The sequence below is a fragment of the Columba livia genome, chromosome 6 (genome assembly GCF_036013475.1).
Source record: "Columba livia isolate bColLiv1 breed racing homer chromosome 6, bColLiv1.pat.W.v2, whole genome shotgun sequence".
Lineage (NCBI taxonomy): Eukaryota > Metazoa > Chordata > Aves > Columbiformes > Columbidae > Columba > Columba livia.
This window is the reverse complement of record NC_088607.1, coordinates 35,091,242-35,118,317: the sequence shown is the minus strand read 5'-3', so window position 1 is coordinate 35,118,317 and position 27,076 is coordinate 35,091,242. Positions and strand designations below refer to the sequence as shown.

At 46.5% G+C, this 27,076-nt stretch overlaps 1 protein-coding gene and 1 long non-coding RNA gene across 8 annotated transcripts in view; one reads left to right on the top strand and one right to left on the bottom strand.

Annotated features, from left to right (window-relative positions):
* Positions 1 to 56: 56 nt before the first annotated feature.
* Positions 57 to 27,076, bottom strand: LOC102091202 (core histone macro-H2A.2). Of its 3 annotated transcripts, none has more exons than XM_065068030.1 (9): positions 26,786 to 27,076; positions 18,976 to 19,208; positions 11,124 to 11,230; positions 9,569 to 9,766; positions 7,894 to 8,004; positions 6,126 to 6,225; positions 5,290 to 5,379; positions 3,120 to 3,294; positions 57 to 757 (listed from the first exon to the last, which is right to left on the bottom strand). In XM_065068030.1, the coding sequence occupies exons 2-9, from the start codon at positions 19,145 to 19,147 to the stop codon at positions 592 to 594; spliced, it is 1,119 nt and encodes a 372-aa protein (XP_064924102.1). In that variant the 5' UTR covers positions 19,148 to 19,208; positions 26,786 to 27,076; the 3' UTR covers positions 57 to 591. The 3 variants fall into 3 exon arrangements, with proteins under 3 accessions (XP_064924102.1, XP_064924100.1, XP_064924101.1); XM_065068028.1 differs by lacking the exon at positions 26,786 to 27,076 and adding an exon at positions 26,180 to 26,498; XM_065068029.1 differs by lacking the exon at positions 26,786 to 27,076 and adding an exon at positions 26,303 to 26,487.
* LOC110361651 (uncharacterized) overlaps positions 25,506 to 27,076 on the top strand; it is a 44,888-nt gene continuing 43,317 nt past the window's right edge. For all 5 annotated transcript variants that reach the window (XR_010473572.1, XR_010473573.1, XR_010473570.1 and 2 more), the window contains exon 1: positions 25,506 to 25,578. This is a non-coding gene — a long non-coding RNA (uncharacterized LOC110361651). The remainder of the gene's footprint in view (positions 25,579 to 27,076) is intronic.

Genomic DNA, 27,076 nt, shown 5'->3' with positions numbered 1-27,076 from the left:
TGAGAAATGCCCAGAGCAGAAGTAGGGTTTGTAACAATAACCACACTCAACACGTCTTTTTCTCTTTTTCTTATAAAACAAACCAAATCACCATGAAATATTCTCAGTAATTACAGAGATTATTGTGAGTTCAAAGCAAACCAGAAGCTCCTCATGCATCACTTCTGCAATCCTTTCCCCACTCTATGTTTACCACCTGCCCTCAAGGGATGGAAAAAGGGAAAAGAACAGTTTTAAGAGCTTTCTTTGAAGTGTGTGTGTGTGTGTGAAATACTCATCGCTACAAATCTAAAATGAGGTTACTCTTTCAAAACTTCTAAACTAAAGTAACAAGGGACACTAAAAAAACCTCCTGAAAAGAGATGGCAACTGAGTTGCTCAAGGTGATAGAAATGGCTGGAGGATGCTGATGGCATGAAGCAAGCGGACTCAACCCCCTCTCACCTCTAGTCACAGCTCCTCATCAAGTCACAACACATCACACTACTACCGCTCCCCCTCCTCGTCACATTGAAAAAATAAAACCCACCTCTAATGCTTTTAATGCTACTCAAGTTTGTTGAAAAATAAAGTTTCATTTGGCTGCCGTCGCTACTTAGTGTCTAGCTTGGCCATTTCTTGCACGTAGATGCCAATACTTTCACTGTCGAAGAGCAGAAAGTAAATGTTCTTCAAGGAGGAAGAGCTGGTGCCGTCAAAATGGGTGGAAATAGCTCTGAGAGTCACCTGGGCTGCCGTCTGTTTCGGGAAGCAGTTTCTGTGTGGTGGTGGGACAGAACAGAACCAGTGAGTGTCAGAGCTTGGGCAAGCACTATGCACACATAATGCTAAAAGAACAAACCAGAGCTGTACGAGCCGCAGGCTGCTGCAATACGTAGTGCCAGTTGCGGTTTTGCAATGTATAAAGCCCAGAAGTGAAGCCCAGGGTTTCATTAGCAATATTCATGTGCTGCTATATCAGTTTCCTTGCTGGCATAGTTACTGGTTTCATTTGCTTCGCCTTTTTATAACTGCACAAAGTTTTTAACATTCTCCCTTAGAATTAAGCGTTTCCATGCCATGCCGGGCAGGCTAAAAAGTTGAGGGAATGATTATTTTTGTAGTTGGAAATGGAACAAACAAGCAAAATCAATAGCTTGCTTGACTTCCTCTGTCATTAAAAATATTTTGCTTGAAGCTTCAGTGAAACTGACTGAAATTACAACCATAACCCAAAGGAAGGACAAGACCCACTCATTCACTCGTTTGGAGGGTAATATTCTCTAATATACCGACTGAAGAGCTAAAAGATACCAGTCTTTACTGTGAGTGGACTTGGAACTGTGCTGACAACTCGTGGGGCACCTGGCCCACATCCCTTAGGTTAAAGTCTCTTGGCAGCAGCATTTGTTCCATCTTAGTCTCATAATCCTTTTAAAGTCCCACAGTCCCTCCGCTGCACTGCAGGTCCCTTGCCTCCCCTCCACACTGCGAGAGGACTGGCTGAGCGCACACTGCAAGGAGCACCGGCACTAGGAGGGTCAGATGCTTTGCACCTCTGTTTGTATAAAACACCACTTCTATAATACCCAACACAATTTCAAGAACTGTTCTGCAGTTCGAACTTGATGCCCACCTCATGAAATGCTCTGCCTTGCAGTACGCTCATGGGTAACACTCAACAGATTCCTTGCCCTACACTTACAGTTCTTCAGTGACAGGGCTGCATCGGAATACACAGATAAGCCATCCCAGTGCATAACTATCCTTACACTTGAAAAATCCTGTTATTTCTTTGAAGAGCATCCAGAGCTGCCTTTGCAGCATTTAGCACCATCACGTGCCTTCCGTTTGATTTCCCAGTTCGGTACTACAGACTTCTCCTTACTCAATTTCATGTTAGCGATGTCAGACTATGTATCATACTTACTTGCATTAAATACCGTCCAAAAAAGAGTTTAGAAACTAGTCCTCAACAACTGCTGCATCCGTGTTCACCATCATCCAAATGCTTACCAGCAAACAGACTTTCCTACTTTTACAGCATCTGCAGCAACCCAGCTGATACGTCTTTCTGGCAGCAAGTTATCGACAAGAACTGTTTGAAAATGTTTTCCCAGTCAATTTATATCCACTTCACATCACAGGTGACTTCATCTAAACCACATTTGTCTACTTTTTAATGACAAGATCACAGAGCTGAAAAGCCCTGGCACAACTGGGACATCTTACCTATTGCTACATTATATCAGTTACTGCAAACAGTCCATAAGGTGGGACAGAGGAAAGGTGAAAATTCACAGAGCAAATACAGCAAATTTGCGATGTACCCAACAAAACCAGCATTTCTTGTGCAGGTGGAAACCAGCTAAACCTCTAAGTCCTATTTGAACAACTCTGTCTCTCTGTCAGACAATTCCAAGGGTCTGTGATTGGAAACCAGCAGCACCTGGTGAGACCCACTTTATTTCCCAGCTGTTAGCAGGAGCAACTGCAAGAGCAACAGGAAGAGAAACAAAACTGAGGAGCAGAAGAATCTGCACTGAGACTGATGCTCAGACTGCATTGTTCTTAGATAACGCTCATAGGAGACATGAGGTCTATAGAGACTATTTCTACTGGAATTAAAAACTACGGTTAATTTTTGAAGGTTGAACTTTAGTATTAAAGAATGATAAAACAATTTATCACACTTTGCTTTGACGAAACTCTGTAACCAAGAGAATCTGTGTATAAAGGAAAGAAAAAAACCCACTAAAATTACACTGCCTCTCTTTATTCTCTTATCCTGATCCACAAAAATATGATTTGTCTTGAGAAGTGTCTGTGTAACACCAGCATTTTCTCCTCCTGTGTATCCAGTGACGTGTGGTGATTTTGCTTATCAAAAGCAGTTTTACTTTCATTTCCTTCACTACCAGACTGCACTGTGCACTCATTGCTAACAAAACCAAGAGTTCCATTTCAAATTAAACACAAGCACGTGAACTCCAACACAAAACAACTTCTGTAGGTAGTGGGGCTTGTGAAGGTGTCTTGTGATGACAGACCAAGCAAGATTGATGAACTGCTAGTTAAAAAAGAAAAAAGAAAAACAGCAATGCTTTGGGTTTCTTAGTGGAGCACATTTTGAGTCATACCTGCCACTGGGAAACGGGGGGAAGGCCACGGACTTCAACTTCTTGTCTTCCGCGGCTGTTAAGCAGTTCTTGATGGTCTCCTCGAGCTGCTCCTCGCACTTGTCCGAGCCCCACTGCGGGATGTGGCAGTGGATGACAAACTTGGCCGCCAGCCCGCTGGACTGGGTGAGCGCAGCTGCCACAAACAGAAAATAACACTCAGTTTTGAACGGACACTACCCGCAGTGACCTCTCAATCCAAATACCTCCTTCATTGCATTACCTCTCCAAAGAAATACATTCGGAACTAAAATATGCTGCAATGGCTCACTTGCAATCAGAATCTCTTTTGTGATCAATTATTACTTCTTTGGAGACCAAAGAACCCAGGGCTCATTTGGTTAACACACAGTTATTCAATAATGTTTTATAGCTTTCTCATTAGGCATGGCCTCTGGATTTGTTTAATGCAAAGTATCAAATCTTGCACTGAACACGTATCATTAATCCTCCCGTAGACATTTCTACAGCGCAGGCTGCTCTGAGTGCTTTGCACAAACATACTGCACCACCATTGCAGCTCCAGGGTGTCAGGGAGCAATATTCAGACCCACTTCACAGTTGGGTAGTTCCAGATGACATGGAAGCCAAAGGTGTTTGTTCAAAGTCTCCACCACTTATGTCCAATTGGGAATCTCAGGTTAATTTTTCAGGAAGCGCAATGTTTCTCTAGGACCTGCAGAGTTCACAGCATGGCATCAGTTTGCTTTTGTGGCAATTTTGACCATTAGCACTTCTGCCAATCTGGGAATCTCAGGTTAAACACCCTGAAATTAGCTGTGCAATTAAAGGCCAAGAATGAACAACTTGGCTTTACTCACTTATCCACATCACAGAGGAATTTTGTCTAATGCTTCGTGGTGCCACTTACATTTCAGCCAGAAGAGAAACATCAGGCCTTTACCATCGGGAGCAAACTGACTGCAGAGAGCACAGGTGTGCTGTGGGCAGCACTTGGATTGAAGGCTGTGAGGCTGCAGCTCAGGTGTTTCCAGCAGTCCTCCCGTGATTAACACCATTTATTGTCACTTGCATCAAAACCAGTAGAGGGGGCAGTTTCAAACCCAGCACCACAACACCATGTTGGAGAGCATACATTGTTCTATCTGTTAAACTAAGATTTTCTTCTTTCCTGGGATAGCCTTAACAGCATAAAAGAAGTCTATTTCCTAGTTGGGTGGTGATGTTGGCAGAGAAAAGTAGTTTACTTTGATGTCATGGTATATATTGTTGATTCAATGCAAAAGTGAAGCAAAATATCTTGTACAAAATTTTCCCTGTCATTTGAGATTGTAAAAGTAGGCTACTCACTTAGGAAATTTCCAAAACTAGACTATTTAAAGCATTTAGTTTCTTGAGTATTGAGATATTAAGCCAAATAAGGCACTAGAAGATATGTTATAATTTCTTTCCATCCATCCATCCATCCTCCAGCCACTTTCAACCCCTATAAATTGGTTTGATTTCTCTACAAAGGAAGGCATAGTCTCAAGTCCCAAACTCTTCACTGCTACAGACATGTTAAACATTTGAAGAAAGCACTGCTGTAATTTGTATTTCTATAATGCAGGTGTACTGCCTGGGAGAAGAGAAGCAATTGCTCTTCCAAAAAGCATGCCAGTTCCAGAGATCTTATCACATCTCTATTTGTGTTCTAAGTAAGGTAATTGTTTGGATGATACTGTTAGTCAAATAAGCATAAAGCAGAATAATTCATACGCTACCACTGTTCTTACACCTCATGTGTTAGACTGAGAGCCGTTTCTGATTGTCACTATGAAATGCAGTACAAACGGGACAGGAAAGACGGCACATAGGTGACAGCAAAAGTTTTCCTTAATTTCTGGACTCGCACAGGCAGCAATTGCCTCAGGTGAATTCATCAGCCCACTGTAACTTGTGGTGTCACCTAGAAGCCAAAAGACAGAGAGTGCAGAGCATACGAGTATCCTGCTCTTCCTAGTTTTTGTCTCAACAGGCTGTCCATATCGGCAACAGCTTCGAAGAACAAACAGGAACATCTGCATCACACAGGCAAGGGCACATAACAACCGAGAACAGAACAGGATGTCTGGAGGAAAGAACATACAAAATGAGCTGTTTCCAGAAGAGACCGCGGTATCCTTTTTACCTTCAGCAACTTCCAAAGGTCCTTGAGATTTGCGAAGCTCTTTGACGGTTTCTAAGAACTCTTTCCCTCCAGCCTTTTCCAAGGCCTTGCCTGCAGGGACACAGAGCAGAGGGCCTTGGCACCAAAGCACCAGCGTGAACAAAACAGCTCTACTTTATTTAAAAGAAGAACATTGCACACAAACGATCCCGCTTCCCCAGGTCAGCAGCAGCCGTCTCTGTTTACCATCTATCTAGCCACATTTTACTTTCTGTTGTTTTTGAAAACCCCATATGTTAGTACTGGAATCTCCTTTCATAAGAATGCCATCTTACTCTTATGGCTAAAATAGCAAAAAGCGGGATTTTCAGGACTCAGATTTCAGCTTTCAAAAATCAACCTCAACATACAAACTCTACTGCTTTCGGAAATAAACCCAGCTGCGTTGCCAGTGAAGCTCTTGATGACTCACCCTATAAACCAGTTACTTCAGAAGCCTGCTCCTAGGTTCCGTGCCTATCTAAGTCACTGAATGCCTGTCTTCTTTACCTCCCTCTAGCTTCAGTTTCGTATACCAGTAACAACAATATTTCCTTATTTCACATGAGCAGTATAAGGCTTTGTACATAAGTATTTCCAAAATACGTACAATCCTACAGTGAAAAGCATAATTAGACGTGTCATTATTGTGCAATTTTTGTCATGGAATTTTCAGAGACAAATGTAAAAATAATCCAATAAAGACTGCAATCACTATTTTTCACACCTTTGCTGCTCATGTGTTTCAACAAATTATCTGTGTTTTGATTGTAGTAAGTCATCATTAAAAAAGACAAATGAGCGTAGCAGAGCCTCACCTATTTCCTCCTTGAGGTCTATTTCAGCGGTTGTGGGGTGAACGATGCCTTCTACTTTCATGGAGCCAATATGGCTGATGTCACTCTGTGTCAGAGAAAGCTGTGAAATAGTAATGACAAGAAATAAAATAGTCATTGAGTGTGAAATCATCATTCCAAATAGCTAAAATGAACGGTGGTTGGATTCAGTCTTTCAGAGATCAGTAGTTTCATTGTGTTCAATAGATGTGATTCTGATGTTTAGACTTTAATTAATGATTGTACACCACTCGCATTGTTTGGTGATATGCTCACAGCTTGGGAGCTTGTTCTGGTGGAAGTTACTGCTAGAAAACACGTGTTCTGACATCGTGCTTTGAAGAGAAAAGGCTGGTTTGGAAATGCTTTTGTTAAAGAGAAAAATACTAACATTAAAAAGCTTTGCTTCTGCGGAAACATTTGCTCCCGGTTAACTGCTGCAGGGGCTCAGAGGGCTGAGCATTATCCTGATGTATAAAAGCTTCAACCACTGTAGTACATGATTACCCTTTCAGTTCCTGTCAGAAATAAAATAAGGGCTGCTTTACCCACCCCCGCATCTGGATACGGGAACTGGACAAAACCTGATGTCTTAAGGTGCTCAAAACAGGCTGCTCCCCAGATTTCACAGCCTCATCGCTTCGAGCAACAACAGAGGACAGAGATGCTAAAAGCCCTCCAAAAGACTTTACGGCTGCTGACCATGTGCACAGCAGGCTGCATTTATTTCCAAGCTATGATAACAGAACAATAAGCAGTGCCCGTTTTAGAGGAGACGTGAGAAGCTGCACAGGTTCTGGAGGAACTTAGGACAAGACTGAACTTTAGTGAAGGAGACTGAAGTTTCACCTACTCAGACCACAGTTTTTAGCAATCTTTTGGATCTGTTATGTGCCTGGCACATTCTGGATCACTGCTTTAGGAAGAGAGGGGATCAGACAGACTGAACTCTTAAGCGCTGCTTCGTACACCAGGGCACACCATCGGTACGGGGGGCTTACAGAAGCAATTTCAGGAATAACACTTTTTCCAGATGACCTCACTATTTGAAATAATAATACTTAAAAAAATCCTGACCATATCTTCATAGTTATATCTGTAAGAAAAACTCCAGTGCCATTCAAAGTGTCCAAAAATTACAGCAGGCAAAAACCGCTCTCTCTTGGGAAGTATAAGAAAAAAAGCATGGGACCAACAGCTGGCTGGACACCAAGGACATGCAGGTGTCCTGGTGGGACGGTCTGGTGATTCTGGCCAGGCAAGGTGCCACAGTCTGTGCTGGGACAGAGAAGGAGGCATGCCCTGCGGCTCTGGCAAGGTCCTCGGGTTTCACAGTGAGAGAGAAGAACCCCACAGTCCACTTTCGGATGGAGCACCCTGGCTTCTGGCACGAATCAGCTGGTGGAAGCTGCTGGGGTGATCCTGGGACCTGGCCCACAAATTCTCTGTTATAAATAATAAACAGCCTATAAGGTTAAAGCTGGTTTGGCAATAGGCCAGGCACAATGCAGCCAAGACCAAGCTGAACAACACTCTGACACGGTTTAGGCCAAGAAATGGATTACATGCAGACATATTTGTGAGACCCTCCACCCCACCCATGACTTGAGTGATTTTTGGCCTTAAATTTGGGACCACTAAAGGAGAACACAGAGAGCATTTTGTACTGGCGTTACGTCAAAAGCATCCTTCCACGCATGCTAGGCTCCATTGCTGTGATTCCAATCTGTTATAACTTCGTGTTTATTACCTTTTGTCCTGGCACAAGGCTCTTGGACGACAAGATAGTGAAACCATCCCCAGGTCCATCTTCAGATGTTGAATTTGAAGCTCCTTCTTTTTCATTGTCCTTCTGTTTGCTCTGTTTGGGGGGAGAAAAAAAGCGAGAACTCTCTAAGGAAACAAATCAACATTTACCCTATTCAGTAATGGACAGATTTAATCAGTTACTACAAACTTCATCTTCTCAGATCAATACATTACTCATAGTTTTTCACTCCCCAAACACTACATAACAACAGAGGTCTTCCATGTTTATATAATTGTAAAACATCAAGAGGTTCATCTGAGGTATTACATAAGTTTGTAGTCACACTGAGAGTCAGGGCACCCACATCCATCTGTAGCTTTACTAACAATTCAGGTGGTATTTATGGGTGGGTGGGTGCTAGGTTATTTTTGCTGCTAACAAAGCAGAGCTCACACTAAATCCAACTTAGTAACTTAGTAACCCAATCAAATGCCCCAATCTGCACAAAAAAACAACTTTATAATCTGAAAAAAATAATCCTAAGTCTCAGTCTTGTAGAGCTGAGTCCATATGGACAGGAACGAGCCATCACATCTCCACACGAGCCGTCAGGATGACAAGATGAACTAATAGGTGGAGCTTGAAGGTAAAGTCCCCTTTGTGGGATGCGCTCCTCCATGCAGCCCGGCGCCAGGAGCTGCGGAAACACCTCCTCTCGTCTGTCCATGTTTGCTCTAAGGTATGTCAAGAAGTTAAAACTCTTCCTAACAAGTCCCAACTCTGCATGTCCAAATTCAACGTACGGTGGTAGCTGAGATCAATACACAGAGGTATCCTATTGGGCATCCTGTTAAGCAACACTGTTTTCTTTTTAAAAGTTGTTTCTGCATGTTCTTAGCTATGTAAGTATTGAAGCTCAGAGACCTCCAGAAAGACGTGCTCCACGCATGTTTAAATAGCTTAGGTCAAAGCCTAACATCATTTAACCCTACCCAATCACAAATGTAGCAGTGTTTTAAGATGTATGCTCTAGAATGACAAATTGGGATCACTGATCTGGGTTCCCACTTTACCAAATTAAACCATTTTGGATGGTGACAGAGGATGGGCAACTGTAAGGGAAATTGCAGCCGTCAAGTTCTGATTCATTTATTCTTCTCACCACTCTTTTAAAAGTCATTAACGACAGCACACCTAAGAACCCACCAGACAAAGAGCTTGTCAAAACGACCGTCGGAACCACGTCAGGACAAGTTCTCTGGACACTGAGAAATCCTTAACCCAGTAACTGTAGGAGGCTGAAGGTGTGACCTCTGTCAGGCAGAAAATGTTTTCAAACAGAGCTTCCTTTATTTAAAAGCTAGAGTTCACTGTCACAGGGTTAGTGTGGAGATAGAGAGATTCTACAAAGTTATCAAGAAAGCGTTGCAAAGAGTGACATGGAAATCTTAAAAGTTTTCCTCAAACCTTTAAAGGTGTTTACTACAGAAATTCATTTTGAAAAATACTGTGCCTGCCTTTATTGCTAAAGTTAGAGACAAAAAAAAGTCCTGTTGTGTCTATTATTAACTCCTGCCTCCTGTTTCCAGTTGTTACAAAGAAACAGTGCAGAAACACTAATTTATTCCTCTTAATAATCTCAGTCTCTGCAATCCCCTATCTGCCTCACACTTACCTTTTTGGGTGTCCGGGCCTTGGTAGACTTTGCCTTCTTCCCACTCTTTTTGTTCACCATGGATTTCCTTCCCTTCTTCTCAGGAGCAGGGGAAAGGATGGTCTCGGATTTGCCCTTGGCGCCCCGTTTCTTGGCTAGAAGCTCTGGCTGGATTCTGGGCAAGACACCTCCACTTGCAATAGTCACACCTTTGAGCAGCTGCAAGGAGAAACAGTGTGAGAGAGCACATTATAGATTCTCTTAGTTTGCGCTCGAGCTATTGTTGCTGACTATATTACGCATACGCTAGAGTCCACACTCCCTAAAGCATTGCACCTTGTCTCTTGATCATGAAAAACAAAACCAAAACACATCAGCAGGGAGAAAATCCACAATAAGAAAGAGACCTGGCAGGTGACAGTGATGTCAGCCAGCACGTCCTGAAGTCGCTCTACAGGTCGGTCACCCTTTCCTCTCACAATGCCGGTCTCTGCTACACCTGTGCCGGGTGACTCATGAGCAGTGACTGAGGATAAGAGGAAATGGTACGTGCCTGCAGGCTGCTTAAAAAAATGATTGCACCACATCCCTGCTCAAAGAACTGGTTGTAGATCCCTCTGGCAGGGAAGCGGATTCAGTGCAAGTGAGTATGCAGCCCAAGAACCTGCTTTGCAGAGGTGAACAACAGGAATGGGCTGTGATGTGAGGTGGAGGACAAAATCTGGCTAATTCCTAACAGGCAACAGTGGGTCTGGTCTGCAGCTCACAGCCCAGCGAGCGGTGCCACGGAGCAGGGAGTGGGCTGACAGTGTTAGCACGCTTTTCCCTCTCTCCTGGCCTCTGTTCTGACTTGTCAGTCTCCTTGACTGGAAACAGAGCTAGATGACTTCATGTGCACCACACTTCTATTATTTAAAGCAGTCAAACTAAGTGCAGGAATCTTTCAAAGTGTGAATGATGTCATTCATCTTCACATGGGGCCAGGCAAGAAGAGATCTTCCGATGCTGACTGAGCCTTCCCGGCAGCCCTGAATACCGCAATTCACAGTCCATGCCATCTTCTGCCTTCTTGCTCAACAGGTCCCGCAGAAGTGACCCCACAAGTGATCCCCAGAGTCAGAGCACTGCAAGCCAGCCTGGGTGCCAATAAGACCCACGCGTATGGAGGGGGAGGCAGTGCTGGAGGCAGCGATGTGAGCCAGATCCACACCCAAGATGGGCCTCACAGCCAGCATGATAGAAAACACACATTTCTACAGCTTTTGGGAAAAGGTCTTCCATATGGCACATTTTCTTTAAGTATTGATGTCCCCGAGGAAAAAATTAAGCACCAAGTTTTCCCATTTCAGCAGGACTCACAGGCTACACAAGCAGCAAAATCTATATCCAGAGGATTTAAGATATTCCAGAACCTTCTTATTTGTTTGCTTGCATATAAGTTGGCACAATCCTGTCAACTTCTGCTCTGATAATCCTGTTCCCATCCATGTGTCAGACTAAACTGTTTCCAACCTTCCACAGTAGCAGCTTCGTTCATGTGACAGCACGTAACTCTCACTGAAATGGAAATGGGTACCTGATTCAGTTCCTCATCGTTTGCAACTGCCAGGAGAATGTGTCTGGGGGCGATTCTTCCCTTCTTGTTGTCCCGCGCCGCATTTCCCGCTAATTCTAGAATTTCGGCTGTAAACACATGGAGATAAAAAATGAAGCTCATGTACACCCTGTATGTACATTTTACACTCCTGCTTAATATCCATTTACTTCTTCAGGAGCATTTTCCAATTGAAACAGTCTTTGCTATAGAAAAGCAGAAACCAAACCACATTCAATGTATTTGCAAATTTGCACAAAATAATTAGTACTTCCAAATTCCCGAAAGGACAGCCAGCAGGAAATATGCTAATCTTGGTTCACATATACAAGTCCCAAGTCAGAATACTCTTTCCAAAAAAACTCAAGAAACACCCTATAAAAATGTACATCAGCAATCCCAAATTCAGCAGTAACCCTGTAACGATAACACAGTAGAGCATGCAATGGAATCCCAAACCTGGCGCAGACAGTTCCGACAGAACAGCAAAGATGCTCAGGACCAGGTAAGACGAAGACTGAGGTGCATTTAAAGAAACACTTTGAAAGGCGACGAACCAGCCAGGCAATGCTGCAGGTCTGAATTAAGTGGCACTGGAAATCTGTGAGAAGCTTGATTTCAGAACAAGGTATGGAAAGTTCGACTCAGAGGCAAGCAGGGACAACGTAAGAGCTCAATGCATGAACTACTGGTAGAAAGCTCCTTCCACATCTCTGGGAACAGAAGGTCACTTCCATTTAATTTGCAATACCATTTATGCTGTGACTAAAGTCACTGAGCTTTTTCTAATCTTTACACGAGAAACACAGATGTGTTTTTCTGAGTTCATCTAAACTGTAGCAAACAGTCTAATCCATTGATTTACAGAGCTTGGCCCCTACTCACAGATTAATTCTCATGTAAGAACTCTACTGAAACACTGAGGAAGAAGAAGAAGGGAACATTTTGCTACAAATAATCTTAAAATGAAACCAGGCACGAAGGTGATTTCATAAGTAACCAGCGTCCCTGCCTGCTGGGTTTTGGTTTTGTATTTACTACTGTCAGCAACAGCGGCAGAAAAGTTACAGCCCATCCATGTCCTATTAATGAGATCTTGCTCATTTTCATCAGCTAACCAGAGAAATGTAACCACTATAAAAAGAAGAACTTCCATGAAAAATTTAGTGGAAATCTACATAGTGCTCTTTGGCTAAAACCAAAGGATTCCAACAAGAGGTTTCGTTCATGAGACAGACACAAGCTTTCGGTTTACCTCAGAATAACAAGAGCACGTACTTGTCATCCAGTTGTCACTAGCACACAGCATACAGCCTTAACTGAATGGCGGAGATGTAAAAGCCATTTAGACTTATGTTGAAAATGTTCACAAATTATTCATGTACCGCTTTCAAGAAACATTATCGAAGTAGCAAAGACAAGCACTCACATTTTAGGAAATATTAGAACCCTGGTTGCAATAACTAGGCCACTGCGATGAGGAAAAAGTAGCAGGTGATTGAACAATCAGAACTAGCATCACACCACAAATACACACTGAACCTACATGTAAAGTTAGGCCAGCAGCCTTGGCACTGGCTTTTCCTGACTCTGGAGACTGAAAAGAGATCCTGTGTAACCCAGTTGTATTCACTATGTGGGGGCTGCAGGGCTGGGTCTCAGACCCACCTCCCGGGCAGTGCAGCTAATGCAGAAGGTGACAGCAGGAGCAGATTGCCATCCATTGTGCAGACCAGCATGAAGCAAGACAAGAGGCCCAGACTCCTGCAGCGGGTTTGGCAGACGTGTGCTGACCGCGGAGGAACATTGCATCAGGAAGGAAAAGAAAGGCAACACATACTTACGTGCACGGTAACTGAAGCTCTTTCATATGTGCCAACAACCGGCACAGCCTGCTACCTGTGTCTCACCCCACTCCCCCAGGCTCTGCGTCCTTTGGCCAGCAGCATCCTGATGGTGCACTCAAATGTCCTGTGCCTAATGTCAAGAGCAAAAAACGCACAACACTCAAACGCCAGCTTTCTGCCATGGGACACTGGGAAGAAGAGAATCCGAGGCAGAGGTGTCGTATGGCAGACTGTGGAATACGCATAGAACTTATCAAAGGATGCCAGTCATTTGCACAGGTAAATAAATGCCTTACCTTCTTCTAACCATTGTTCACGTGCATGTATTTCTAATGCTGGAGGAATAGCCTTAAGAGTATAAAACAGCACTTGCAAAACGCAACATCAAATCTAAAGGCTTCAGTTATCACATCCTCTGCTGATAATAACAGACCCCTACGGAAACTGCTTTACATTTCAAGTAAAAACAACAGCTGAAGTTACCTCAGCTCTAAGAAGACTAGTCTGAGAACATAGGTCCTGTAATGAAGTCCTATACTAGAACAAGCTCTCTTGGAATCAGGCATCTTGATATCGTCAGACGTAAGTTTGCTTTACTTTACATTCTTTCAGCAGCAGGCATGAAGAATTAAAGTGAAACCTGAAATAATCTTACTTCTCTCAAGATTCAAAATCCACAAAGATGCTTCCACACTGGAAGCACAGCTTCAAATTCAGACATCTTCGGTGCAGGTGGCTGCAAGAAAACGCACTTATTTCTGCACTCCACATTTGACCTTGGCCTCAGACAGACACACATCACCTTTTCTCCTGTTTGATAAGGACTCGGGACCAGGGAAGAACGTAACCGTCTTCCAGTCGACACAAACAGCAGCCAAGCTATGACCTGGATGGGATTACATCTTCTCATCCTGTGACACGGAGGAGAAAGCGGTTTCTTCAGCTGATGGATCAACAAATACGGAGTGTCTGGGAACTAAAAGCATCCTAGTCAGGCCAAAGCTACTTGTTCAGCTGAGTTCAGCCTGCTTTTGTGAAGTGCTCAGCTGCACTGATAAGAAAGATGAATGAGAACTCCTGATAGTAGAAGTGGAGAGATTTCAGACAGGTTATCTGGTTTTCCACTTCCCCTTTAGGATAAGTCGTGGCAGTTCCAGTTACACTGTAGCATACAAATCTATCAATAATACCTTGCTCTGAAAAGACGTGTCAGGTGATGGAGTACTTGGTCCTCCATTTACAAGCAGAGAAATATCTGCTCGATTTGTCTCTTGGCGGCAGATGAGCACAGACCAAAGAGCATGCCAACTGATGTCCTTGGAAGGAGAAGTATTTGCTGGTGTTGTGTTCTGCTCTAATTTAGAGACGATGGCGTTCCATTGACATCTCCCATGAGTTCCTCTGTTGAGCACAGTATTTACACATCTTCTGCTTCCTCATCAAGAGGCATCTGTGTTCTTTGCCTGCATTTTGGGAAGGTGCACAAGCAGCCGATGTCTGATTTAGATCATGATGACTATAGTGAGCCCCGTGCACACTCAGAACATAATCTGGCATGTGCCTATTGCCAAGTCCACAAATCCAATGGGATTGAGGCCAATTATTCCATGGAGTTTTAACTCCAAAGCCAGTGCAGCCTTACACTGTTCCAGCAAACATAACCTACTTGATAGGAATTACACTGCAGTTTTGCGATATGTTTTTCAAGCCTAAGATATAAAACAGCATAGAAAGATTATAAAAGAGTCTTAGATCACTTATGATTATTATCATTAGCTAATCAATCGAGGTAAAGAGTACCTCTTCTTGAGATACATTGCAGTGATTGCTGGCATTTTAACAGGGGGTTGATAAGCCAAAGCACAGCTCTGGCATTGATAACGGCTGTGGGGTGCAGCCACAATCAATCTTGCATACAAAGGGCAAAAATAGGGATCTATTAGCTTGTGACACACAATACGTATCAAAGCAGTCTGAACCATGTGGCAACTGGGAATGAAGATGCTCAAGATGTGTATGCACCATCCAGATGATGCTAGTCAAAAGGCCCCGTGCTTCAGGGCAACACAAATACAGGCTATTAAAAGAGCATGTGCTGATTGCCCACAGGAGAATCGCTGGTCATGCTGGGCCCTGGGTGAACGCAATCAGGCAGTGCTGGTCCTGCTTGACCCTGCCAGCCTCCTCCACCTTGCCCCATCCCAGCCATGACTTGCTTTCCCGGCTCCGCAGCCCATTCTCCTTTCCTTGGTGATCCACACCTTATGCTTCTGTCTCAGTCGCCTTTCTGGACAGTCTCCATTTATCCTGTCCACTCTTCTCAGTAGCACTCGGGCTCCATCTTCCTTTCTAGGCTCTTCATTATCAACACCTCCTCCATCCAATCCTATAATGAATCCTAATAATGTCTACGCCTTATTTTTCCAACTGCCTCTCCAGCTTCCTGGCAGGATTTTTGGATACTCTTTGCCATTTATTTGCCCACTGGTCATCAGTTCAGCTCTCCCACCATCCAGATCCATCCCCAGCTCTGTCTCTAACATCTACATTCTCCTTCCATAACCATCGTCTCCCCAAAACATTATGACCCAGTCTCCTCTGATCACTGTGGAACCTGTTCTGAGTCCCTCAGTCTGCTTGTCCAGTTAATTCCAGCCTTCCCTTCCCAGCTCACAGACACTAAGTAGGATCAGCCTGTCCTCGGACTCCTGTCCATCCTCCTCGCTCCGGGAAGATGACGCACAGGCAGTCTGGGCAGCACTGGCAGCTGGGAGAGGTTTGAGAACGCTTCGTGATGAGCAAGTCTACCGAGATTTTAGCTGTTAAAATCAAATAAGTCTCCGGGCAGCATGTGATTATTCAAAGAGCAGATTCCTCTGAGCCAGCAGAGACCACCTTTCCCCTTTCATAAAGCATCAAGTCTCTGCTCAGAGGCACAGAGGTACCCAGAAGCTAAGAGAAGTTCTCATGAATGTTTTAACTTAATAAGAAGACACAGTTCAACTTGCTTCTGTGAAACGGTTCAAGAACCAGTCTCCATCACTCCCACCCTCTCAGACACAGCCTGAAGCAGTTCCCTGTATGCAGGTTAATAAATGTTACCAGTTTGATACATAACGCCCTGAACAACAACAGCCTTGGAAAAACATGTTTTGTTTCTGAGGGCTTCCCAAAACCAAAGGCTGTACTCGCATATACATATTAGGAATAACTTCATCAGCAGGGTTAGATGTTGCAACACAGTTTTTTAATTGAACCGTCCACCTTTGTAATCTTTTCAACCAAAGCTCTGGATAGCGCACAGCAACTTTGGTTTGGAAAGACCACTATCCACAAGCAAGAGCTGTTTGCTCAGAAATGAGACTCCATTCTACAACAATATGTACGGAGCTGGGCCAAGAGGGGGTTCTGTCTCTGCTGAACCATGCAGCTTAAAATAACATTCCCTTACGATTTCTGTGGGCCCCCAGCCTACATATCTAGCAATTTGCTTGCCTGGTTGACTACACATTCTTTTTTCCTAAAACAATGTGTAGGCCCACACATAATCTGCCCTTAGCATATTAATGCTTTAAATTAAACTGCACTTACTAGCCAGAAGCAGAGCCAAGATATACACTGTTCTAGTTCAGATAGTAGGTAAACAGTGCTGCGCTGGATGTTATAAATAGATGACCATAACTCAGTCTGCACTACCAAAGTGCTGCATATAACAGATGAGCTGTTGACAATTTATTACTACACCCTGTAATAATTGCCACAGCCCAGAACAAGCATCTCCAAATGTTTATCCTAGAAACTCCTTTGAATGCTACAGATCCCTGTGGAGTGGGGAAAGGAAAAACCATTCCTCTCCAGACTGAGGGTGAGCAGAGTCATTACCCAGCACAGTATTCAGTTACAAAAGTTAGTGCGATTTCCAAACCCCATGCAGTATGGTTTTCATCTTGCAACACCCAGACATTCAGAAGTCTGTAGATGACTTTTAAGTCACTCACAATCTTTGATAAAGTAAAGCAACCACACCTTGCTATAGAGAAATTCCTATTCATGACATTCCTGAAGAGGCCTGAACCTCCACTAGAAAACAGATGGTCCTACCAACAAAAACAAGGTTGAAAAATCCCTGTGGTAGAGCAGGGAGCTACGAGAGCTTTGAGTCCTCCATCTCCACCTCTCCCACTCACTCCCCGTGGGCTCTGGAGTATCCCTGTGAGCAGCACTGGGTGCTGCAGGTGGATAAACAAGTTCCAAGAGCTTTGAGTCCTCCATCTCCACCTCTCCCACTCACTCCTGGTGGGCTCTGGAGTATCCCTGTGAGCAGCACTGGGTGCTGCAGGTGGATAAACAAGCTCCAAGAGCTATGAGTCCTCCATCTCCACCTCTCCCACTCGCTCCCCGTGGGCTCCGGAGCATCCCTGTGAGCAGCGCTGGGTGCTGCAGGTGGATAAACGAGCTGTGCAAGTCGCGGACCGCCCGGGTACAGCACGACTGCACCAGCTCCACTGAGAGACTGCACTGAGAGACTCCTCTTTAATGTGGGAAGCTGGACTGTGCAAAAATGACCATATGCACGTTCCTAATAAAGTGAAAGATCTTCTTTGAAATAATTTAGAAAACTGATCTCTCTCTATGATTAAATGGTTTTAATATAAACATGTTTGTTCTTGCGCAGTAAACAAAAATCAAATCAAATGGCTGGCAGAAATGCTCACTATTTGGATGCTGGTTTTTAGCGATGTTTTGTTTTAAAAGCAGCTCCTTCTCTGGGCTTGTCTCCTGAAGGAGCTGGAGGTGCACAGAACCGCAAGCTTCACCATGCTGTTGACGTTTCTTTCACACAAGCAACACTTCTTCACTGCAACTCCAGGAGCAGCCTCAGGCGAAAAACCAATTCTCATTCTGTAATTAATCTGCACAAATGAGGGAGTTTCTGTAACATGCTATTAGGCATCATCGGAAATTTAATTTTAACAGTGAAATGATCACTATTGTAGATTTTCTCCACGCCTTCGAAAGAAAATAGTGCTTTTATGTCTGGTACTGAGAGCAGGCTTTCACGTGCAAAAGAGACAGCAACGTTCGCATAAAGGCTGCGGTGCTGTTAAATGGACAGCCAGGACCCTGCAGGCTTTGTCACACCGCTTTGGAAATCAAACTACGCAAACTATGCCCCCGAAACACAACTCGCTCAGCTAATTCCATGCAGACTTGGGACTCCTCTCGGATTCTCTAATGCACCTCAGTCTTGATCTGTAACACCTAAGTAACCTGGATCAGAATCATCTCTGCACCGCGTCTTGTAACAATTTGCTAAAGTGCTGTTTTCCACAATTAAACAAGAAATTGAGCAGATATGATTGTGGGACAATGTGAAGTATTATAATATATCACAGTATATTTGTATCACCTGCCCCTTCCTCCAAGGTCAATTTCAGAAAGGAAGGGAAAAGAAAACTCAGGGTATGTGGGAAGATTTAAACCCTGAAGCAGTTTATTTATACGTTTAGGCAAGCAAAAAGTATCTTAAAAATACAAATTAACAACCTCCATATTTCATAACACTTTGACACTGTTCTGCAAGGAGAAATGCAGTCAGTGAGACAGGTTGTTCAGTTAAAAAGGCACAATAGATGCACAAAGTGGGCTAGCTCCTCTTTTGCCTCTCATTCACATCCAGATGTATCAAAAGGCTAATTCGTATCAGTTTTCTATTGCACAGAAGCTACCTAGATATGATGCCTCACTCTGCAAAGCAGTAAAAAACGATCCTTCCGGCTAGTGACCAAGTGTCTCCAAAGGAGAAAACTTCCATGCTCAGCCTCAAGAAGTAATTGAACCATCTTAGTGTTTTAAGCACATTTCAACAAATCCTGCCCTTGTAGAGCCTGATTTTCAGAAGTGCTGAACACGTTTGCGTCCCATCCCATGGATATCCCCGGCTTCTGTGCGTGATCAGCACTTCCAGGCTCAGGTTCTTGGTTTACCTGCTAGGTACTCTATGACGGCTGCCATGTAAACTGGTGCTCCAACACCTATCCGGTACTTGTATGTTCCTTTCTTTAAGTAGCGCATCATTCTCCCCACAGGGAAAATGACGCCCGCTCTGCTTGAGCGCGAGAGCTTGGACATTTTCTTCTTCCCGCTTCGGCCCGACATCTCGCAGCTTTGTGCTTTTCAACGTGCTGGCGATTCTTAACCCCTTGCTGCAATCCAAAAGCTGCAAGAGAACAGAAAGGGGATTAGTGTTCAGCATGTGGAAAACATCTTCATACGTCATCTGGTTCTTCCAGAAGCAAAACTCCAAACCCGTTCTCAATACCTGTTAAAGCCGAGGCATTATTCATTAGGAGCTGGATAACAGAAACATTTGATATAACTGTTCTTTTGACTACTGCACTGTCAAAGTAGCAAGATCACAGGAAAAAGCGGGTCAAAGAATATTAAAAAAAAATAATAATTCGAACACACCTTAAGTAAATCTTTAAAAACAAATCACACCAAGGCAGACAGACATCCACGGCATGGAAGATTTCCACGCCGATTATTAAGCTTGGCAAGTTATAAACAGCTGAGAAGTGCCGGCATAACGGACAGCATTAAACAAGCTGCAAAGCAGACACTGGTGCCACCTATAAGTAGAGGAGGCGATACTGCTTGCATGGGAGAAGATAAACCTCCTTCCAAATACACTGCTGCTTCGCGGGTGTTATACGGGCGTTTCTCACCCACGGCTGAAGAGAAGGCGGCAGGCAGCTCTGTCCGCACCGCTCACGGCCTTCTCTGCTCTCAGAGTTCTCCCTGCGCCCGCACCGCAGCTCTGGGAGCTCCTCCATGGAGCCAAGGGAGGGCTCCAACCTCCTGTCCTCAAAGGGCTGCCTGTGAAGCTTTTCTGCCCATCAGGCTCCCCGAAGATGTGGGTTTGCCCTCTATTACGAGCCAATCTAGTCTATACATAGGAGCAACTACATAAAATATAATCTTCTCCTTATTTTTCTGGTGACAGCGAGATTGCAGATGAATGGACAGCAAATCCTGCAGCCAGCCGCTCCACTTCAGAGCGTGCATGTGGTCACAGTTACACCCCTAGTTCTCACTCTCAGTCACGCAGTGGAGAAGTTTTAACTCCATTTTGGTAGCCGCCATGGTAGCCCAATAATCCTGGTTACAACACAACAGATCGAGACTCACTCCACTGAAGTGAACAATGAACACTTCTGCCACAGGTGGTATTTTTGTCAATGAAAGCACTGCCACTTAATTCCCAGTATTTCATCACCTCAACGAAACAAGGAAACAAAAGGACGAAGATAATTTGAAAAACATTATGATTACTTTAGGTGATACTGTCAAATTTGATCGCAATCTGCATTTTAAATAGCATCAAAATAAAAAGTCATTCGACACCACTGACAGCTCTTGGGAACAACCAGCATTCCCCCGAGGAGGGCACAGGAACCTGCATTTTGTTCTTCACAATCCAAGTGCATATACAAAGAATTTCACCTGTGCTATACAGAGCCAGACATTCACAGAAGCCAGCTCAGCCATAACAGCCAGCGTTAAGGGTTGGTTTCTATGATAGTGCAACTTGAATGCTGGTATCGCTTACAATATCAAGGAAATAAAATCACCACGTGGTCTGCAAGGATCTATAAAACCCTGGAGTGTCCTTGCCTATCCGCAAGATACTTTTTTCTTTCTATGTGCAATATATTACGTGGACATGACAACAAAAGTTGAGAAAGATTAAACCAACAAGCCTACCAGACACAGACACCTCGAAACTCATGTTGCTCATCGTCCCACCCTGAGTTTCCTGCAAACTGAAAGCCTGGAATCACGAGTGGTGGTAGAAGAGCTCATAAACTGCCCCTTGCTAGTGCGAATTAAAGACGATGGCCACTGCAAATAGATACACGAGGAAAACATTCCTAAGCAAACCATTAGTTGCATTGATGTGGGAGTAACCAGTTGTGCAGGACAGGGAACAATTGCTGAGAAGCGCCTCCAGCAGGTTACAGTGACGGGAAAAAAGAGCTGTTGTAAAAGGCAAACCTCACACCAGGGTTTGTAAAGCAGAGGGCAGCGAGCGCTGAGCTGAGGGGCTACATCCCATTGCAGATACTGGCTTCAGCCACGTGCAACAATGAGAACCCACAGAAGGGCGATAAGAATGATCGGATGAAAAGAAGTGAGGAGATGTGATAATGCCCTTTAGAGACATGAAAGGTGGCTTTGAAGATGGAGGGAATAAGCATTCCCTATAAAAGTCACGGAAGAGCACAACTCTCACAAAAGCTGTGTAGCGGGAGGACAGCGGAGCACTGGACCTGGTCAGCCAGGGAGAACGCAGCATGCTCCTCCAGCACAGCTCTAAAACAGGGGGCAGCACCCTCCTCCAGCACAGCTCTAAAACAGGGGGCAGCATCCTCCTCCAGCACAGCTCTAAAACAGGGGGACAACATCCTCCTCCAGCACAGCTCTAAAACAGGGGGCAGCATCCTCCTCCAGCACAGCTCTAAAACAGGGGGCAGCATCCTCCTCCAGCACAGCTCTAAAACAGGGGGCAGCATCCTCCTCCAGCACAGCTCTTAAATGGGGGGGACGCACGTCAGAGCCGGCACAGGAGGCTGGGTCTGCCTCGGGACCGGAGGCTGGAGGAGGAGATCTCTGAGGTCCCTTCTTCCAGCCCTTTGTAATTCGCATCAAACTCTTTTATAAACATTCATTTTCATATTATACTACTGATTAAGCTTTGTTCTTCTCAGTTCATGACAACTGACATTCAAATTAATGAATAAACATAGGCTGGGAATTAAGTTTCTAGCCATCAGAGGAGCGAACTTCTGGGACAGCCTTCTGAGTAATATGAGCAACAATAACTCATTCTAAGGTGGAACTTAATAAATACACACACTAGGCTTCAATCCGGTTCCTGCAATGCTGGCAGGACAGCTCCATCACCCCAGAGTTCAGTCCTGCGTGGAAAATCCTACAGAGAACCATGCGGAAAGAGCACACTACAAGCAATCATCTATCAGAATCACATTAAGCTACCCTCTCACATGCTTGTTCCCATCGTACCAAATCCCAGCTGTATGCAAATCAAAGAAAAAAAGAAAAACTTAATGCGATTACATACACAGAAAATATTGTGGTTGCACTTTGTGATAGAAAATCAAAACATATTTGTATAACGAAGCACACCGCCCCGGGGCATGCTGCTGCATATACATTTCTGTTTAATTAATCACTTCTGGCTCGTTCTTCTGTTGCCTCACTGAACTTTCCACCCCTGTCTCTCTACCCCTTTGTTTTTCCTTATTTCCCCCCTGCTGCCAAGACAACCTTTGGAATCCCAACACGTTTTTCCAAATACGCCGCAGGTAGCAGATCAGGTGTGTTTGCAGAACTTTGTGGGAGTCTAAATACAAAAGAGGTTTCAAAATTCTGCTAACACTGTCTCTCTCTTCTTTACATCTTATGTGGACCAAGATATACTGAGGAGTGGCATAGACAACTTGTCTCCTACGGGAGGCAATTTTTGGTAGAAGCAGCAAGCTATGGAAGCATTGCATGTACTAAAAACCAATTCCTATGGACCTGGACAAAGAAGTGTGGTACGCTGGGGTTGCCAACTATCTATGCCGGGGATCCTGGAGAGCGGATGCTAAGGGAATGGTTCCCAGGCTCGGGTGACAGTTCTCGGTATCACAAAGCTGTCTGGCACACAGGAGCTACCCCTGGTGTGCAGCGGGGCCACAGGGGTTCAGGCCGTGCTGGCTTATTGCTGCCCAGGGCAGCAGTTTGGTTTGCCTTGAAGGACGCACATCGGCTCAGCCTCGACGCAGCTGAGTGCTGCACTCACCTGAACCGTTCCCAAGCTGCAAGCGGCCACAAGTTTAGCACTGCTCTCCTAATTGCTCTCTTTGGGTGATGCACCAAGGGCTCAGCAGTTGAAAATCACTGGAGTCTACCCACACTCACTACCAGCTGATTCACCGTCTCTACATTTGTCCTTATAAACTACAGCCTCCGTTAAAAAGTACAGCCATGTTATTTATGTGAAGTCCATCCTCACTGAGTTAGAAGAACTGTGTCTATATCTGGCTACCACAACATCACGATGCTTGGGTAATTTAAAGCAATTAATGTTTCTAATCCCTTAATTGGTCATGGCACACTCCTACTCTGCCATGACTCCAACATCCCTGTGTTGCTACGGGGGATTTAGTAGCTACCAAGTCTCCCAGAGCTCTCCACAATATGATGAAAACAGGGTAGACTTTTGCGAGCTGGGCCTTCCTCTGTGAATTAAATCTTCAGAGCCCAAAATGACCAGCGACATTTTGCTTAGCCTGCTGGAAAGGGCTCTACCCCCTTGCCTCTCTCAGGTGGAATCTGCTTGGGCCACTTGGAGGATCCCTCCGCTACAGACACTGCCACCTCGTTTCCTTCCACCATCGTTATCTGCGGAGCGTGATAATTGCTACACAAGGACATTGGAATAACAGACCACCCCGGAACATTCCTCTCACCGTTCTGCCATTTGCATCCCACACCACAGCCCGGCGGATCAAGGTTTAACAAAGCAATTTTAACACCACTTTCCAGTCCTTCCTACAGACTCATTGAAGAACAAAACCTCATAATCATCTTTAGGCAGTAAGGACACACACAATTTTTAGAAAGGAATAAGCTGCAAACACAAAACCAGACTGTGACCTCCAAGTGAGCCTGAACCTAAGAACCTGGCCTAGAAACAGTTCCAGAGATTAACTTGTCAAAATCTGGCACGGAAACACAGATGCAAATCAGAAAGTTCTGTGTGGTACAAAATGCCTAATTATTTTTCTCTAAGAACAACCACAGAAAACATTAAAAGAAAGCTTCTTTTGCACAACGTAGTACCAAAACTGTTGGAACACTGTGGAGAAAAGTCAATTCTGGCTGTTCCTCTTCACATCCCAGATCACACACAAGATACAAGCAAGCTAACAGCTACACCACATACAAAACACATACTGCCAACCAGCTATCATGAAATATTTGAGCAATGATTAGGTAAATCCCCAGTCAAATTAAAAAAGCTGGCGATGCAGCTTATCCTTCTGGACTGTACAGGTGGCTGCAATATCATCCGGCAGACTAAAATCTGGCACAGCGCGTTGCGTGCCCTCCCTCAGGCACCCGGACATTTACAAGGGGACAGTACATGGACGCACGGGCTCACACACTCAGGCAGGGCTGGGTGCTGACCTGGCTCACAGCATGAGACCTGAAGCTTTGCAAAGCTTTGTACTGGAACCCTTCCTACCTAAACTGTTTCTGGACCGTTCCCGTGTGTCTGGCATCCAGGGGTTTTGAATTCTAAACACTGAGAAAACTTGACCTTAGCAGGCAAAGACTGAAATCAAGGATGTGCCGGACTATCAACACACCCATGCTTCCTCAGTTAGGAGTTGATGAGCAATCCCAAGACGTTATATCTGGGGGTCAACTTAGACTGTGCACTCATATGCAAACACCACTGTGTCAAAACAACTTAGAAGACCTACAACAGAAGCTTGTTACCTGAATAAACTGGTAAGGCACGACCAACATGCAAACATTAGTGGGCAAACGGTGGGTCTCCTGGACTCAAGCCAATAGACACAGAGTGCATTCCTGGCAAAAGAAGCCTCACGGTCACAATGAAGCCAGGAAGCAGCTCCCCTCACAAACCGCAGGTGCTGAGCACCGCACGGCTCTCATGTTGAGAGGCCAAGCCTCAGTACTCCCTCACACCGAGTCTTCTTTTGAGCTTGCTGGTAGACAGCTGAGGGCCAGGTGAAGTGGCGCGGTCCATGCTGGCCACCCGGTGCTCCCAGCACTGGGCCCTTGTGGCCAGGAAGGCCAATGGTACCTGGGGTGGGTTAGAAGGGGGTGGTCAGTAGGTCAGAGAGGTTCTCCTGCCCCTCTGCTCTGCCCTGGGGAGACCACACCTGGAATATTGTGTCCAGTTGTGGCCCCTCAGTTCCAGCAGGACAGGGAACTGCTGGAGAGAGTCCAGCGCAGCCACCAAGATGCTGAAGGGAGTGGAGCATCTCCCGTGTGAGGAAAGGCTGAGGGAGCTGGGGCTCTGGAGCTGGACAAGAGAAGACTGAGGGGTGACTCATTCCTGTGGATCAATATATAAAGGGTGTCAGGAGGATGGAGCCAGGCTCTTCTTGGTGACAACCAATGACAGGACAAGGGGCAATGGGTTCAAACTGGAACACAAGAGGTTCCACTTAAATACGAGAAGAAACTTGTTCCCGGTGAGTGTGGCAGAGGCTGCCCAGGGGGGTTGTGGAGTCTCCTTCTCTGCAGACATTCCAACCCGCCTGGACACCTTCCTGTGTAACCTCATCTGGGTGTTCCTGCTCCGGGGGGGATTGCACTGCATGAGCTTTCCAGGGCCCTTCAACCCCTGACACTGTGATCCCCTGAGCTCGGCCGCTAGCGGCCCCGCCCCGCGCACGCCGCGCCGTTGCCTGGACACGCCCGCCCCGCCCACTTCCCCTCGGCGCGCCGCTGAGGAGGCCGCGCTGACTGACCGGCAGCCGGTGAGCAGCGGGGAAAGGGGCGGCGGCGCCGCCTGAGCGCTCCGGTGCCGGCCGCGCAGGCGCCCGGGGGGGAGTGGCTGTTGGTTTTCCCGCGCAAACGCTTCCCCTTCCCTCCCTTCCTCACCCGCCCCGCCACCCTCCCCTCGGCGCGCTCGCTCCCTCTGTCACGAAGGCTTCGCGCTCTGCCTCGCGAGGGGCGGCGGCGGTGCCGGTCCGCCGCCAAACGCGCCCCCGGAAGGGGAAGTGCTGGCGCTCCGCCGGTCTGCGGGGCGGCGGAGGCACCGAGCGGGAACCGCCGGCCCCGCGCGCAGCCCCGCACCCTGCCCCCCGGGGCCGGCCCCGCGCGCCGCTGCCGCGCGCCCAACCGTCGCCCGCGGCGGTTCCTCCCCACAGCCGGACACCCCGCGCAGCCCCGCCGCCTCCGCCCCCTGCCCCGCACGGCGGCCGCTGCCCCCGCCCCGGCCGTGGCCGGGCCCTCCCGGGCGGCTGCGGAAAAGGCAGCAGCGGCGGCGGGAGGCGGGGGCGGGTCGGGCGGCCGGGAGCGGGAAGGAGAGGAGGGGGCCTCGCCGCGGCCCCGAGCCCCGCGCCGCCGCTCCCTCACCTGCCGGCGCCCGCCGCCGCCTTCTTCGTCCCTTCCCTTTTTATTTTTTTTCTTTCCCTCCCCTCCTTTCTTCCTCTCCTCGCTCCCCCTTCCCCTCACGGCTCCCCCGCCCCCCGCCCGCACCCTCGCTCCGCCTCAGCCGCCGGCTCTCCTCCCGTATTGTATGTTTCAATGGCGATGGCGGCGGCTCCTCTTGAAGGGGGGGTGGAAGGGGTTTCCTCCCGCTCCGCATAACCGCCTCTAGGAGGAGTCACCGCAGCCCGGGCCTCGCAACAACCCCCTATCCCTGCCGCCCTCCCCGACACCGCGCCGCTCCTCCTCGCCCGGGCCCCCGGGTGCTGCCCGCAGGCGCCCCCTCCCCGCCCCTTCCAGCGCCGAAGGGGCTCCCCTAAACCGCAGAGCCCGCAAGCCGTGAGTCGGGCGCATAAAGGAAGAAGCGCGGCTGCCCATCCTTTCCCCTGGTCACAGGGTAGGGGGAGTTGGGAGCCATAGAGGTTTCAAAGGGACTCCCGGCTCGAGGGTCGGTTTGGAGGTGTCCTCTGCCCACCCCGCGCGGTTGTTGTTAGGAAGGGAACCGCCCGCCCTGTAGCCCGTAAGCAAGGTGACCTGCACGCCTCGGTACAGCGCATCCCATCCAACTGTTCCAGCATCCCGAAAGCGGCTCGAAACGGCCGTAACAAAGAGTACCGGCAGCTCTTTGTGTCGTGTTGGAGCGTTTGAGGTGCTCACAAGCTTTTCAACTCAGCCACGAGGGCTGCAAACTTAACTCGCTTTCTAAATCAAAGCTGAGGGCTTGTTTTTTCCCTCCACAGTTGCACAGATACAAGAGCTTCAGCTCTAAGATATGCAATAAGTTATTGTACTCCGAGTCTCACAATAGGTCTGTTGGCAGCTCCA

Excerpts from the sequence above, each read along its gene's own strand:
- LOC102091202 (XM_065068030.1), bottom strand. The coding sequence starts at position 19,147 with ATGTCGGGCCGAAGCGGGAAGAAGAAAATGTCCAAGCTCTCGCGCTCA. Across the intron at positions 9,767-11,123 it reads ACGATGAGGAACTGAATCAG|CTGCTCAAAGGTGTGACTAT; the intron begins GTACCCATTTCC and ends TTCTCCTTGCAG. Across the intron at positions 6,226-7,893 it reads GCCTTGTGCCAGGACAAAAG|CTTTCTCTGACACAGAGTGA; the intron begins GTAATAAACACG and ends ACTATTTCACAG.